Source organism: Anguilla anguilla, chromosome 1 (assembly GCF_013347855.1).
Source record: "Anguilla anguilla isolate fAngAng1 chromosome 1, fAngAng1.pri, whole genome shotgun sequence".
NCBI classification, from domain to species: domain Eukaryota; kingdom Metazoa; phylum Chordata; class Actinopteri; order Anguilliformes; family Anguillidae; genus Anguilla; species Anguilla anguilla.
In genome coordinates this window covers 56,756,084-56,773,129 of record NC_049201.1, presented here as the reverse complement: position 1 = coordinate 56,773,129, position 17,046 = coordinate 56,756,084, and the positions used below count along the sequence as shown (strand labels likewise).

At 42.6% G+C, this 17,046-nt stretch overlaps 1 protein-coding gene across 2 annotated transcripts in view; it reads left to right on the top strand.

Moving 5' to 3' along the window:
• Window positions 1–17,046, top strand: part of osbpl10b (oxysterol binding protein-like 10b) — a 69,644-nt gene that overhangs the window by 7,939 nt on the left and 44,659 nt on the right. For both annotated transcript variants that reach the window (XM_035389419.1, XM_035389410.1), the window contains 3 exons: window positions 6,789–6,964; window positions 10,483–10,562; window positions 15,884–16,093. In XM_035389419.1, coding sequence (XP_035245310.1) covers window positions 6,789–6,964; window positions 10,483–10,562; window positions 15,884–16,093 — 466 coding nt within the window. The remainder of the gene's footprint in view (window positions 1–6,788; window positions 6,965–10,482; window positions 10,563–15,883; window positions 16,094–17,046) is intronic.

Below are 17,046 nucleotides of genomic sequence, written 5' to 3'. Positions count from 1 at the left end.
CAGCCAAATCAAGAAAAAAAGAGTCTTGGTCCCAAACATATGCATAATGTGTATGTGTATATATATGCAGCTGATTTGGGAGAGGGTTGACATCCATGGTTCTACAAAACACACAGTGTTCCCAGCCTGCAGCCCCAGCCTGAGCTGGAGGAAGACACACCATATGCAGCTTTGACAGGCAGACCCTAATGGATCAGGGTGGGTCCCCTAACTGACTGAACCCTATCCTTGTGCAATGCAACCGGCAACTGCACATCACCCTGCAGGGCTACTGGCCAGTTGGCACTGGCATGGTCCGGATTCGGTGTGTCGTCATGATCTGTGCACCCTGATTAACTGGCACAGTGTGGCGTATGTTGATGTTACAGCATTGGGGTTTGGTGTAATTGGCACAGTGTGGTGTGTGGACTTGTCTGGTGAAACCCAAGTTTAATTCCTGGTCATTCCTGGCCATGTATGCTGGGGGCTAGTGGGTGCTTGCCATTCAACACATGCTGTGATCAGGGTTTTTGAGCACTCCCCCACCCCATCCATTTTTGCAGATTGTGTGTCTTCTATGACTAAATGGGGAGTTGATTGACATAACTGTAATTCCCTTACCGACATGGTGGTTAGAATAAGGTTGGGATGGTAATGCTAATCAGCCCTGCTGCTCCAGGATACCTGGCTGCTTTGATTTTATTACTTGCATGGGCTCCTGGCTGCTCTGTGGATCATCTCTAATGTTAGTGCTTTGGGGATAATCGCAAGCTATGGTTCAGTTGCACTTCACACATTACAAGTTATGCTGTAGGTTTGGTTTGAGTTGCTGTTGTTTGGTGCAGTACCTCAAATACTGTTAGAATACTGTTAGCTAATCAATTATAGCAGTTGATTAACAGACTTCACCTGGCTAGATTAGTCTGATATGGGTCCTGATTTTAAAGTGAAAACAAAAATTGGCAGAGCTTGTGACTCTCCAGGACCAGGGTTGCAAACCCCTGCTTTAAGACATACATTATTTGGCTTGGTGCTCCTGGGCTCTTGAGTTTAGTGAGAGCTGTCACAGTCCAGGTTGGCTCGGTAGTGTGGTAGTGGGGTTTTGGCCTGAGCTAAATTGAAGTTGTACTGCTTGTTGGCCACGCAAGATGAGAACAGTGGTGCTATTTCTTGGGAGACTACATGCTCCCAGAAAGTTGTCAGATATCTAGTGTTTGGATTATGGCCTTTGAGAGAGAAACAGTGAATTGGATACAATCTAATATTTGCCTACCCTCCTCTCATGCCGGTACCCTAATCTAGGCAGGCGACCTATGGGTCCCACCTCCTGCACAGCTTGCCTCAGAAGAGACGAACCAGAAGACAAAGCTATTTATGGGGAGAGAGGCATGGCTACAGAATTCACAAAGATTTTAAGTTTGAATGCAATCTGTGACATTTAATTGAAACCATTGTTTGAAAGTTTTCTATATTGAAAATGTCTAATTTGATAATGGTCGTTGAGACCTGGCATTTTTAGAAGCCGTTCCAGTTTCAAGTGGAAACCAACATGGTGCAATTTGGTTTTGTTATATGGAACATATTTTTCCAGAAAGTGGAGATTACAACTGGCTGCATTTAACAATTATTTGTCTACATACAGTACAAGCCAAAAGTATTAGACCACCTGTAATAATTTTTTTAAAAACTTTAGGGATAGAAGAATTCAGTTAATATATGCTCATTTGTCAAAAAACAAACCAAAGTACAAACTCTTTTTTTCCATTTTTACCTACAATAACACTTTTACTGAAAAATAATCTCAGACACAACTCTCCTCAAAAAAGCCTCCTTTGGCTTTAATTACAATTGAATTAATTAAGTCTATCAAATCATTTTGCAATGTGTGGGGGGGTGGAGGCGTAATTTTTTCTTCCTTAAGTTTTTTTTTTAAACCCCGGGTAACCTAATACTTTTTGCCTGTTGTGCATGTAAAATAGGCCCTAAATTGCAAGAAATATGGCTAAGAAGAAGGTGTTAGGCATAGATGTGTGGGGGCTAGTAAACATATTGTGGCAAGATTATTCCCAGTGAGAAATTGCAAAGAAGCTTAAGATTTCCAGGTTCAGTGTTCAGTACACACTCAGAAGGTTCCAGCTGATGGGTAGTAATGTTAACAGGAGAAGTCCAGGAAGATCAAGAGGCAGAAAAAATATATATTGTGTTGTCTAGCAAGAGAAATCGTAGTAAAACTGCAACGCAACTACAGGAAGAACTCGATGCAACTAGAGAGAATCCAGTTCCCCTGTCTACTGTCAAACGGCAACTATGATCTGCTCGTCTAAAAAAGGGATGTGTGTCAGCGAAAAGCCCTTGCTTTGTGCTGTTAACAAGAAGAAAAAAATCCAGCCAAGCATCATCAACACTGGACCGAAAAGTGGGTTTACTAGCTTTGTCTAGCACCCCCTCTTTGAGCGAATCTCAACTTCATAAATATGAAAATAAAGCCTATAAAAGCCATTTTCAAACTCTTCAATTACTTCTGTCACAGTGTAAAACCGTTTTCTCTGATCCACCATGATTATAAATACATTTTATAGCACAATGCTTAGTTGTTTCGAGAACTAGCTTGCTACCATGCATAATTTCTGCTTGTCAGCAAAATCATGCACGCCCCCCCAGCAGATATGCAGTCAGATTACTTGTGAATGGCTGGACCCATTGACACCAATGAGGGCTCATTTCAAAGGTTAAAGTGTTGTCTAATCGGTTCTGTAACTTGAATGACTTAAAAGTAAACCTGTAGCTGTTTAGATAACCAAGCGACTGCTAAACAAAATACTACTGTAATAAAGAGAGCATTAGGTGGTCAGAAATAGCAGCCGTTTTCTAAGTGGATGCTTGTTGGACTGAGTTGAAAATAGCACCTGACCTAGCTAACATCTTTAGCTTGAATATGAGTAGATGCATTATGAATTACAGAAACATTTGCATTGATAAAAGAGCCATAAAGACACAAGTATTGGATATACCGAAAGTGATTGCAATGCAAATACAGTACATATGGACATTCTGAACGATTTGTTCCATGATCTGAGGTACTGTTCTGAAAACTGGAAGGGTATACGATTTTTTAATGCAAAAATAAATTAAACCAAGTAACTGTAGAAAGTACAAAAAATATTAAGAAGTTTTATGATATGAGTTTGTGTGTAATAAATAGTGGGATGGGGAGGCTCTTTTCATTTTACTGCCATTGCCCTGAGTGCTGATAAGCTGCATTGTTGGCTAGAAAGGAGTCTACTTTAGGTGCTGCGCTCAAATTTGCGCTGTTTGTTGCCCAATTTTTTAATAAATTGTGGATCTTTGCTTCAACCCCATTCTGTGAGTGCTAGCGCCAATGCCACTAGGGGGCAGAGGGGAAAGTACGCTGTCAGCTTTTGGATAGATTGGCCAGTCCTTGTCATAAATGAGCCTGACACCTTGCTGCTCCCCTCCCCCCCCCCCCCCTTCCACGCCTTAACTCAGCATCACCCTATCAGGGCAAACGAGCTGAAGCCATGCTGAGTAAGGTGTTTAAGATGATATCACCCCTGGTTAATGGTGTTATGTTAAAAAAAATAACAAAACAGCCTTACATCAACCAACCTGTCTGTTATTTGTTGTTATTGCCCTGATAACCTTAAGAGCTGCCGCTGATGAAGATTGTTTCACAGATGATTAAATTGATTTCTACTTGGTCATGTAATCGTAAAAAAGTACATATTTAGGTGATTATTTTCTCTAGAAATGGGCTCGGCTTTGCTTGAAAGGCTATTCTTTTATGGATTAACCCTGACCCTAATATGTCCTATGACCACTGTCAAGCACAGCATGACCACAGTTATCCTAGATGTGTGCTTAAGTTTTGGAAATTTGTTACACTTAAGTGTTGGGTCATAAATGAAAAGACAACATGACCTTTTCTCTTATCAGCCGTTTCATATCTTGTGCTTCAAGACTTCATAACTCGAATGCTCAGTGTGTCCAAGGGGAAACTGTTCCTGTGTTTTTTTGGAATGGCTTTTGTTTGAACTTTTTGCGAAAGACAACTTATTGTATAAATGGGCCAGGAGTGAAACACTTGTTGCATAATTCATTGTTCTACTGGGTAAGTCAGTCAGCATATTAGGAGGGAACGGTCATCAAACTGCTGTTAAACGCTTCCTGAGCAGTAGCCTGGAGGTTCTAAGGGCTTCAGCACAGAGTATTTCAACCTTTAATAGAGTTTCTAAGGATTCAGCACAGAACAGTTCTTAACGTAACCATAGTATGGCTAGAACTATAGTACACCCTCCCACAGTAGACCTTCGGTTCATGTTGATTTTGCCCATCACTTATTATGAAGAGAATCAGATCATTTACATAGAAAGGACCTCAACAGAGGTAATCAGGAGGATCCCAACAGATGCTGCAAGTTCTTGGAGATTAGTTTGGTTTTGTCTTAGCTTTTAGGCCTAGTGAGCTTCTGGTAATGTGGCGTTTGGGGTTTCATTCTGTTGCAAGGGAAGCAGGCAGGTATGTTATCAGAGCTCTATAGGCAGGCCTGGATGTGCCTGATTGGCGGAAGGGAAAGTCTGAAGCATTTTTGTGCTTGGGGAAAATAGGGAATAGGCTGCGTGTCGACCACTTTCATCTTAATTGTACTGGCCCTGGCAGCTTCAGAGTCGGGGTCAGCTCATTTGTTTCATGTATTTTGTAAATGGATGTCGGAGTGTATTTTTAAGGGGGCAGTACGTAATTTCTGATTTGTGGCATACACTCATGACATGCTGTTTGGCATACAGCTGAAAGGTTTTGAAAAAGTCCTGGGAATGAGGATTACAGCTTGGCTGCCTGTCCAGGCTGGGGCGACCCTGCCAGCTTCCCCTGGTGTCTGCTGTACTCTAAATGGAATTAATGCACAGAACATGCTACACATCCACATTAATAACAAAGTGACATAGACCAGGGTTTTGTTCACTTTTCACACTCATGCCTTGCGTGGACTTTGCCTCTTGCTTCTTATGTGTGTCAACAGAGACAGGTGTAACATCACCTTATGAAATGCTTGCCTTAGCTCCTCCTCTGTCTTTCTCACCCTCTCTCCCTGTTCCTCTCTCCTGTATTCTTACCTCTCTTTTCTCTTTCAGTCTTACTCTCCTATCTTTCAGTCTCACTCTCAACTCTCTTTCTATTTTACTCTCTCCTCCTATCTCTTTTCCTGAGTACAGTATGGTCATCCTTGCCAGCTCTCTGCATGTGACAGAGAATGTGCTGATGCATGTTTCCTCCAATAGAGAGGCCCTTAATGTCATTAGGAAGTGTCTCAGTGCTTTTTCTGTGTATTCAAGCAAATAGATGGTTTTTTAATAGGTCTCTTTCTTTTTGAAAACAGTGTCACCTTCAAAATAGCTTGTTGTTATGCTCCTAGCTTAAATTTGCAGATATACGAGTCATTGATACGGATAGATATGAGCTTTCAGCAAAATAAATATGACAAGAAATGCAAACAGTAAATTTGAATTATCTCAAGGGCACTTCTCTTTCTGGGATTAGTGTTACCTTGATACATTTTCAAAACCCTTTCCTCACATCTCTCCACAAATGCATTAGCAGGAAGGTTATAATAGATGCAAATGTTACGTTTTTTTTCTTTAAGAGCTCCATAAGGGTGTGTGTACGTGCATGTGTATTGATACAGTGTGTTTGCACTCCTGTGTGTTTTGGCTGTTTTGCTATTCTGATCTGTGTGTGTGTCCTGTCGCCATGCAGAGCTGACATCTTGTGGTTGTATGGACACCTGGGCTGTTCAGGATACAAGTGCGTGGGCACAGCAATAGGCCAGGGCAGACCTGCCACTTCTGCGAAAGAGATGCCAACTTGGCCTGGGAGTGGGTGGGATTCCTGTACACCACTTTATATACAGCTCATTCTGTGAACTGTAATTCACCAGGTATCATTGTGTAGAGATTAGTCAAAATGGGTTTCTGTGAATGCATTGCGGTGTTTTCAGTGGGTTGGTTCTATCCATATATTTTAGAGCTTGCAATGCTTGCAATTCTGTAGGCATGTTTAAGCCATTAGAATATGTAGCCGATAGTGAAGGGGGGGGGGTGTTGGGGGTGATGGCAGATAGTGAGAGTAGAGAAGGCGGGACATGAGGTGAGAGTCTGAAACAAGGAGAGAGAGAAGGTGCAAGTTGGAAGAGATGGACTTTCTTCTACATTCTGAGCAATACCTGAAACAGAGATGAACTATTTTACAAGCAGAGGTATTCTATAAAAATTCTAAATTGTTGTGATAGGCCGTCACAAGAATATCATAGGTGTGTCACAGAATTGTTCTGTATTCACAAACCAGCACACACACACACATATACACACATGCACACAAATGCCCACACTCGTACACACACACACACACACACATATATAAGCACAAGCACACTGTAAGGGGTGGCAGCTTGCTGGCTGTGTGATAAGAAGTGATGACACACATCACAAACTTTGGACAAAAGCACATGCTTGTCTGCAATCTCCCAAATCGATAGTTGAGGTTTGTGGCAAGGAATGCTGATAAATACAAAGTGGGGAAAAAAGCATTAAAAAATGAAAAAATACCCTGGGCTCTGAATGTGTGACAGTGACTGACATTGAACTCCCAGTTAATAATTGCACTCTTCACTGCAGCCTGGTGCCACGGCTAGATGAGCTTTTACTTCGTCCTCATAGACTGAAGAACTGACTTCTCTCTCCATCTCTTCTTCTCTCTCCCTCTCTTCTTCTCCCTCCCTCTCTTCCTCACTGCAGGTATTTTGTTCTGGACCCAGAGGTGGGGCAGCTGCAGTACTTCGTCAGTGAGCCCTGTAGGGGTCAGAAGCCCCGGGGGTCTCTGCCCCTAATTGGAGCGTCGGTTGCCCAGTGCGACGAGGCACCCCATATGTTCACTGTGTACTCAGCCAATGGAGATCTCTACAAGCTGCGGGGTAGGAGATGTTCTGTTCTTCCCACACAGAACACAGCACTGCTGTGTCCCTGCCTTCCCTTCATCTCCCTGCCCCAAACTGCCCCCCTGTGCCACAGAGCTGCCCACGCCTCCCCCCAATCTTCTTTACATGCCTTCTACCTCTCGTACTCCTTGTTTCTGCAGTTTGCTCTTGCTGAAATTCAGTTTTCTTTTCCTCTGCTGGTATCTAGCTCTGTCTCTCGTCTGCCCCACTGTGATGGTGGTGGGGACGGTCAGGTCGCTGTGGTAAGGGCATTTTATGACTGTGGTGTCACAGTTCAGATGTTGCTGGCAGCGTGTAAAGGGCATGAAAGCAGTTGAGAACTGACAGGTCAGTCCCTGAGGAGGATACACAAATAATCCCTCTAAAACTTGGGAGGATGCTGCAAGTCATGTGTTAAGCTGGTAACAGATTCTCAAATCTTAACTCACTAGCCTTACCCTGCTAATAATTTTGGTCATTCCCAGAGAATTGTGAACATTTGGGTAAATGTTCCCACAACATACATTTGACCAGTTTTCTGGATGTCCCATGAACTTTAACTTTAAGCCTCAAGGAAAAATGCAGGAATGGCCTTAGAATGCTATTCAGTTTGTTATTCAGGATAAAAATAAACTTGAATTGTGGGTAGTCATTTGTGTTCATTTTATTACATTGTAATAAATGTATGTATCAGTATGATTAGAAATGTTTTTAGAATCTGTCATGTAAAAACTTGGAACATTCCTAAAATGTATTTGACATGTATCCACTTTGATATTTATCAGGGTGTGTTGCCAATATGTTTGCACACAACGTGCCCTAGAATGTTTAAGTGTGACTTTGACGGGCCTTGTTTACGGTGTTCTGGGAATGTTTTGTGTTAACCGGTGAGCCAGTGGCTATGGCAAGTTCCAGTCACTGTGCACTCCTCTAAGAGGCTCTTTGGAATCAGCCTCTGTACACTTCTCTACAATTCAGAGAGGTAATCACATGTGAAACAATAGTAAGAAGTTGCTGTCCTCATTTTAAGTTCTCGCCTGGTGGGGTTGTCATGGAAACAGCTCTTCATCCCTTTTTTTTGAAAAGTTCAAGGTTTAGCAATAAATGCTTCCCAGTACAGCAGCTCTGATGAAAAAGGAGAAAATGAACAGCCTTAATATCTAGCTAGGTTATAAGAGAAGGCAGTTATAAAGCATTTCAAACTTTTATCAGTTTTAAATACAAACTGAGAAAAGGAAATTATTTGAAATGCATTATAATTCTGCCTTCTCTTACATCCATGAATTTAAAAATCATTTTCATGCTTATTGTTAAATTCTGCGCTGCATTTTATGACATGTCTCCATTGACATATCTATTACAAGTCCAAACCTTCAGACTCAGATTTCTCTGAAGTCTTATCTGCAAATAAAATAGTTTAAGAATAAACCAATCTCAGAATGTAGGAAAAAAGGGAAAAAATCTGACAGAAGGCTTGCTTTCTCCACATGCTCTTGTCATCAGGGGTCACCTGTTGCTCTTGTCTGATTGGCTGTCTCAAGCACTTTGATGCTTCTCAATTCCTGTCTCCAGGGTCAGATCTGGTAGGTGAGGTGGATGTGCCTCATATTGGAGGGGGTTTATTTTTGCAGTCATTTTCTTTGATAGCCATTTTCTCAACCCTCACTGCCTCCCCCCCGCTGCCACCTCATGCTAATGGAAGCTTTTTCATTTTCTCTTTTCCTGTTTTTCCACATAGGTGGATTCTGAGGGGCCCAGTGCAAATGTGTAGAAACAGCCAGTTAGTATTCAAAACACCAGGATATATGTATATATATATATATATATATATATACTCACCGGACACTTTATTAGGTACACCTTGCTAGTACCGTGATGGTCTTCTGCTGCTGTAGCCCATCTGCTTCAAGGTTCAACATGTAGTGCGTTCAGAGATGCTCTTCTGCATACCTCGGTTATACGAGTGGTTATTTGAGTTACTGTTGCCTTTCTATCAGCTCGAACCAGTCTGGCCATTCACCTCTGACCTCTGCCATCAACAAGGCATTTTCACCCAGAGAACTGCAGCTCGCTGGATATTTTCTCTTTTTCTGACCATTCTCTGTAAACCATAGAGATGGTTGTGCGTAAAAATCCCAGTAGATCAGCAGTTTCTGAAATACTCAAACCAGCCCGTCTGGCACCAACAACCATGCCACGTTCAAACTCACGTAAATCACCTTTCTTCCCCATTCTAATGCTTGGTTTGAACTTCAGCAGACCGACTTGACCATGTCTACATGCCTAAATGCATTGAGTTGCTGCCACGTGATTGGCTGATTAGATATTTGCGTTAACGAGCAGTTGAACAGGTGTACCTAATAAAGTGAGTATATACACTACACATGCATATATTTACTATTCTATACTAAATATAAGTACATGATGTATACAGTACTTGTATGCAGTACTTATATCATGTATGACTAATCTCCAGTCTACTTGTCTCAGCACAGCTGCCAGAAACTAGTAAGCGGTCTACACTAATAAAATGCAGATAAAGTGAGTCACACTATCCAGTGTTTGTTTGCCGATAACAGTGGGTTCAGTCTGGCTCTGTAATCTTATTAGCCACTCTCACACATAGAACACTGACCATTGGCATGTTAACTTCCTGCAATTTGGCGGCTTATTTTCATCTCACACCTCGGGATTAACTTCCATTTTACCAGGTTGGCAGTATGCACACATGACAGTGCCTGTAGGATAATTGTTGTCTGAACAAGCGCGGAGAGGTGCAATTTTGTTCACTCTGGTTTACATGGTGATGTTTGCTAAATACCTGCTAATGAAGACAAAAGATTCATAACAGCTAGCATCCTGCTACATTGTAATGTGCAAGCACACTTGCAGACCTTTAGAGACTTTTTATAACATTGTGACATGGATGTGTGACAGTGATAGTGTGTACTTCATTGCTAGTTAGTAAGGTAGGCTATAATTTATTTGTCGTTGACCTACATGTGCCTTTTATTATTTTTTGCAGCAGCTAGTTAGAAACAACAGCTTGCTAGATGTTTTAGTGAAAAAATATGAATTTTTCATGCTTGATGTGGTAATGTTATGACTTTGTTCAAACAAATTTTTAAACTGAACATTTCCAGAAATGTCCCTTGGTCTTGAGTTGGCAAATTGCCAGGGCAACTTTTCCCGGAATACTAACTCTCATTCACACATGACCCCTAAAGGTTAAAGTTCTGAAACATTGCCAGGTAAGACTGCTTGTGTGAAAAGGGCCATTGACTCTGAAAGGTCATATGGTCCCATAAACCCTATAGGGTCATAGTGGCGGGTTTATATTCCAACATGGTCACCTCAGAAATACCAAGCAAATCTGGGGGTGGGCTTAGGGAAATGCATGTATTAAGACTCCGTCAGTTACCATAATATTTTTGTTTGATTTCCTGTTTATGGGATTATGGTGACTTCCTGCTGACAGTGTCATGACATTCTGCTGTGTGTTGGTTTCTTTGCAGCAGCGGATGCCAGGGAGCAGCAGTACTGGATGAGCCAACTCCAGGCCTGTGTCCGGCGCCACTCAGACAGCAGTGCGAAGGTATACTGTTGCCGTGACGACTGATATTTTCTGTTAACTACAATAACACTTTGCCTCTCTCTCATATCTCACCCAATACGTATACCTGGGGATAGGGGTGCGGTTCTTAGCTCTTCTTTACTGATGTGAGAGGGAGGATGAAAGACCAAATCTTTCAGTCTTTTCAGTTGTGATCTGGAAATCCCAGAATTAGTTGAAGAAGTCAAAGCTGATATCAAAATCAACCAGTAAGACATCAGTGTCTCTTTGTCTGCTTTTGGAAATCTGGAACTATCTGAAATTTTGCATGTGTTTCGGTTCTGAACTTTCATCAGATACTGTGTGCTTTACAGCTTAAAGATTCAAAATAAATTGGTTGGGTTAGCTTTATCAAACATATGTGAGGCCAAAACCAAGGACACAATTTACTCACTTGCCCCTTCCAATATTTTTATTGAGTGGATCACCAGTGCTGCTTTGGAAGATGGTCTTCAGTGATATGACTGTTGAGTGAGCTGAGAGAGAGAAACCCAAACAAAAAAATTTATGGTAACCAAAATCGATTGCATATGTGCACCTGGGTGACCAGGTTCTGGCAGAAACCTAGGAGGAGGGTTGGTTACAGAAGTCTTTCTGAGCATGCCTGGTCTGACACATCACAGTGCCAAACCACTCTCTGCTTTGGTGCTTGCGTTGTGCTGATTCAGCTGTAGTTTATTTTAGAGCATCAAGGAGAGAGGCGGGAAAGGGGAGTGTTTGTGACACACAAGTCTCATGACATGCTGCATTCATAATGTCATTCATTAATGAAGTATAACCATGCCTAACCATTGTGAGATGAGGGAATGTGTCTGACAGGCTTGTAGCTAATGTAGGTGTAATCCCCTATTTCTAGCCTCTTCTTTGATCCCAGGAGGTTCTAATAGGATATTGCACTCCAGCAGAAAAGTGCCATTCAATTCCTCCTGATGACGGCTCATGAGATCCACCCTGAGTTTCTGCTCAGTTCTCTGTTGTTTCCATTCCTCTGTCTTCTATCAGTGCCTCTCTCTCTCTTTGCGTTTCTCTCTCATCTCCTGCTATGACTCTAGTGATCGTGGTTGCATGTCCTTTGTGCCAATGGTCACCATACAGGAATACTGTTTTAAATAAACACTATGTGCTAGTGGTATGAAACAACTTTATCTGGCCTCCATGGTCTCTGGCATCTGGTAGACCATCTGACCCCAGGAAACTGACTGTGCATTCAGGCCTACAGGGGGCCCTACTGTCTGATGTGGATTGTTTGTGCCCTCCTGTAGATAGTTCAGCTCTTACTGGAAAGTGTTTACACTATATTGGGGGTTTCTGGTATCCTTTTTTTGGTTTGACAGGATCTTTTTGTTGTTGTCAATTTCCCTGTAGAAGTTAATATTTCCCAGGGGGCTTTGTTGTTCTGTGTTGGCTTCACCATTGCTTCATGTTCAGGTGCCCTGGTGTCTTATTTGCATTTTCACTCATTGGCTTTGCTCACATCTCAGACAGGCACTTGTCCTTGGATGGCCTCTCTCCTCTGACAGGCTTTTGAAGATGAACGCAGATCATATCACTCTACTCCACTTAACGGTGAATGTCAATCATGCAGTGAGCCTGCTATTTAAGTGGTTTTTTTTCTAACACACACAGACAGCAAATAAAATCAAGTACAGTTCGCCCTTCAGTGCTGTTGTACTGAAACTTTGCCCTGGATTCTCACTGCAGTCATGTGCTAACCTAGCTATGGTGTTACTTTGATGTGTATGTGGAGTGTTGTGTTTTTAGAAAGCAGAGGGGTCTGACGTGTACCTGTACATACTTCAGAATCCTTACAGTTAATGTGTGCCAGTGTCTGAGTGAGTGAGTGAATCAGTGAGCATGTGTGAATGTGTATTTCCTAAGGGCTCAGCCATCTGGGAGGTTACAGTTCATTGGCTAGTGTCTTAAGGGTGTGTGGGAATCTGAATGACAGCTATCTATCGCATGCCAATATTTCTTAAAAACCAGTTTCTGTTGTAGTGGCCATACCATGAGCTGCTGGAACACAGGCTGTCAGAGAAAACAGCACATCAAAGTTGACCTTGCACCTTGCTCAGCTTTGTGAATGCTTTGAATGATTTGGGTATTGAACATGACTAATATGTTTTTGTTTGATAGGGTAGTGATATGTTGGCTTTTATCATATTAATAATCCAGTTTCAAATGTAGTTTTTCTTGACTATGGAAAAAATACATACAGGCAATTTCAATGCCGGTAATTTTATAATGAGGTGCAGCCTACCCACTTTGGTGAGAAACACCAGTAGATGCCAGTCTCCAAATAATGTGGCTTCCTTGCATTTTAAGCCCAAGTTTTACAGTATCCTACTTAAATAACAAAGTGGAGCATATGACTCTAGGGAGCTACTGAGATTATATAGGGCAAAGGCATAAATACAGTCCTGTGATGTCCAGTCGCCTCTCCTGAACTCATACTGCTGGCGTGTGAACTTGGGGTAGGTGGAGGAGCAAATGCTGTCACTTACGGAGATCACCATCTGGAGGCATATTCCCAAAAAACCACATGTACTGTATCTCACTCAAATCTGCACCCTCTTCCTACTCCAGGTGGCCCAAATGTGAACTCGCCTGCTACATGATGCAAGAGCAGAGACTTATGGGATCAGCTTTGTGATGCCTCATTTCGAGTAAGCCCGTGAGGCAGGGAGTGAATGGAGCTTGTGGTCCCAACAGATTTGGCGGGATTTAAAGGCACAAGCAGAAGCTGTTTCCACACAGGACAGATATGGCCCTTCTCATGAAGAAGAAAGGAATTTGCACAGGACCAGAAATTCTCTGATGCGGGCACAGCTTGGCACATGTTGGGTATCATTGCTGTTGCCTTGGAAACAAACAGTGTCCTCACAGAGATGTCATTTGATTATCTGTGTGTGTGTGTGTGTGTGTGTGAGCTTTCACACGGAGTGGAGGGTGGAAACGCTGAGGATATTCACTGTTCTTCTCGGAGGTCTTTCTTACTGTACACTCTGGCAGGTTTAGGCCTTCTATCTGCCTGGTTAATCATTGGCTGGACTGCTGCAGCTCACCCTTGACCTCTATGCTGTACTTCCTTTCCTCTTATCCATCTGACAGTTTGTTTTTGTGAACAGTAGTGGACTTATAACCAGGAGGCTCCAGATTCCATTCCCAGCAGGGAGGCTTTTCTATTGTGCTCTTGCACAGCTTCATGACCTGTCTGTATAAATGCTGGATAATTTGTGTTGATTTTCAAAGTGGGTAATATATATTGATAAAGTACATGAACAGGACACATTAATAATGTTGGAGACAGCCGCTAACTCCCCCTGCATAATAGTCTCTACAGCTCAAATGAATGATGTAATATATTACATTTTGGTGCAGTCGTTTTCTCACTCAGACTCTCCCACTCACTCGCCCCAACCCACCCCCCTCTAAGGCTCCCCTTCACCGATAGAACCATGAATTTGCCCCAAAGAGTGGTCACCCTGGTTTCATTTAAGTACCATGCTAATTTGCTGTGGGAAATTGGATTTCATACCTTCCTCCCTAGTGTGTGGGTGGCAGATTGAATACAGACTGTTAATCTCATTGTTTATTGGCAGTCCTAATCCTCTGGCTCTTTGCCTGTATTCAGCCCCTTTAATCTGTTGCCTGTCTGTAAAGGCTGGAGTGTGTTCATATGTTCGATGCTCTATCAGCATAACTGAATGCTGTAATCGTGAGCCAGGGCTTCTACAGTGTTCTCTCCTTAAAATTCACTGCCGCTGTCTCCTTTGGATTTAATGTGAAGGCCCTTTCTCTCGTGTGTATGATGTCTTAGATTTTAGACAAAAGCTATATAGGCTCTGCTCTATTCAACGAGGTATTAGGTGTGCAAGGTGTGCAAGGTGTGCTCTTATTTCTTCTGGATCCTAATACATTTTCAGTGGCATATCATGTTTTATGTGTCCGGGTCACAGGAAGATTTAATATGAAAAAAGAGGGTTCTGTGAAGCGTTATCTACAGCATCAGCGCATCAGACTGCAGCAGTGAGCAGTCACCCCCTCTCCTCCCCTCCTTCCAGTGTTTATTTATGATCAGCTGATACGGGATCTGAGGGAGAAGGAAGGCTGCTATTATGGACAGCATGTCACAGTGATGAAACTGCCCAGTGGTCAGATTAGCCTCAGCTAATCACCCTGGGGAGAGTGATAGAGGGATACGGCTTTCCTCTTATCTAAAATCAGCAAGCTCCTGCTTTCCCCTTATCACCGAGTCTGCTTCCTGCCTATCGCAGCTCTATCTGAATTCACCTGGTGATGTTGCTTATGCTGTCCCACAACTATTTAACATTCTGCTTGTGCTATTTTGGCTCTGTGAGCCATTGTTGATTTAGTAAAATATTGGGTGCTCACTAGGCAACGGGTCAGCCTTATAAAGCCGATTGGAGCTTTTTAGTGAGAGAGAACAGTGGATGAAATTGCGTTGCTTCAGAAGGCAGAACTGACCGGCATCACCTTGAGCCGCAGTTCTGGATGTTATGCTGCAGCTCTCATGTTTCAGTCTGAGGCCTGTTAGATGGGCTGTTATCTAAGCACTTTTTGTTTCTCTTATACTTTTCCTCGCCTTTTCTCTGGTGTATTAAGAATGATTTGGGTTTGAAATGAGCTCACTGCATGACTGAGAGCCTTTGAAGGTGAAGGAAGTTCAGCTGTGAGGCAGTAAGAAAACTTTAAAACACCTGTGTAAAATTTAGGATACAATGGAAAAATATCACCTTGATTAAAATATACAGTACATTTATATTCAGACTGGCTGAACAAGTCGCAAACTCTAGAACAGGAAATTAATTGAGACTATTGTAGATGGAGATTTGAAAGGAATTTTAGAAGAATTGAATCGCTACAGTAGAGTTTGAGGCTTTGAATCTCACTGAAGTCTCGGAAGTTTTGGAGGTCCACGTTAGGTCTCTCAGGGACTTCTGCTTTAGTTATTTTCAGGCACTGCTGCAGAATATTGGAGATGGTATTTTTAATGGGCAAGGCTTATAGTGTAAAGTTCATTGCGTCTATGAACAAAAATGTGAGAGGCATACTTTATAGCCTAGTGCAGCAGCTCTGGCACACTGCCCCTCCCCCTTATCCCTCCCCCTCCCTCCCTGGGTCGATCAGTTCCTGTGAGGCAGAAGATGCCCTTGTGCATGACAGCGGAACGCAGTAGAGGGGTGGCGGAACATTCCGGTTCTGCTCCGGGCGGGGAAAGAGAACAGGTCGACCGCTCCCCCTCCTCCTCTCCTCACTCCTGCTGCTGCTGCCATCTCTTCCAGGGTTCCTCCTGCGCCTCCTCCAGTCGGACCCGCAGCTTCTCCCTGCTCCCACACCCCCTGCCCACCTCCTCCTCCTCCCCCGGCTCCCAGAGACACCCGTCCCATACCGGCGCACCCAGCGCTATTGTCACCATCACTCATCACAAGTCCCCTGCCGCCGCCCGCCGTGCCAAGAACCAGTACTCCGGGAGGCTGCTGGAAGTCAAAGAGGTAGGGTGCGCCTCTCAAATGTACTGCTGTTCACCCTGCTGTCCACATCTGGCTTTTCATTGTGGCTTGCACTGTCTGAATTGTGTTTTATGACTGTAGCTCACTGTAACTTGTAGCTGTGTGCTTCAGTGTGCTTGTTCAGTAAAGACTGGTAATACCTTTTAGCTACTGTATACGCTACATTGTATTTGTTTTATAGACCGATTTTAGCTTTTAGCTATGCCGCACATTGCGTTTGTTCATTAGAAACTAAGGAAAGCTTTTAGCTGTGTTCTACATTGTGGTTTTTCTGTAAAGACCTGACTACAATGTTGGAGCACTTAATGCAACATTCCAGCCCACAGCAAACGTTTTCATGAAGTTAGAATGATTTTACATTAATATTGCGGTGATATGATGAGGTCAGTTTGTTGCCTGGAAACTGTTGTGAGGATATTATTGTGGCAGTACTTATCACAATGGGGTTACATTTTCTGGATCTTGATTTTAGCTTAAAGCATAAGGACATACTGAATTCACTTTGCATGACTCAGACTAACATGAAATTATAGGCAACATTCAATTGTACATTTTAGTATTTATGCATAGTATTTTTGCATCACTTGAATACTCATCAAGCCATTCATCCAAGGTTTTGATATTTGCGAGTACACTGTGGCTTTTCATTGATTTCATTCATTTGACTGCTTTGAAGTTTCTTAAAATTTGCCATTCTGAATGCTTTTAGCTCTGGACATACTGGTTTTTTGTGAAACTGTGGAAATGTAAAATTTGTTTGAGGTGTGAACATGGAGAGAGAAGAGGCAGTTAAATATGTAACTAGCCAAACTGTTAAAATTGAGTGCTACAGCATGTCAAAATGCTGATGCATACATTTTTTTTTGCAGCGTTTCTAAATATCTTGTGTGTGTGTGTTCGATTGAATAATTTATCAGAATGGATTATGCCAGAGC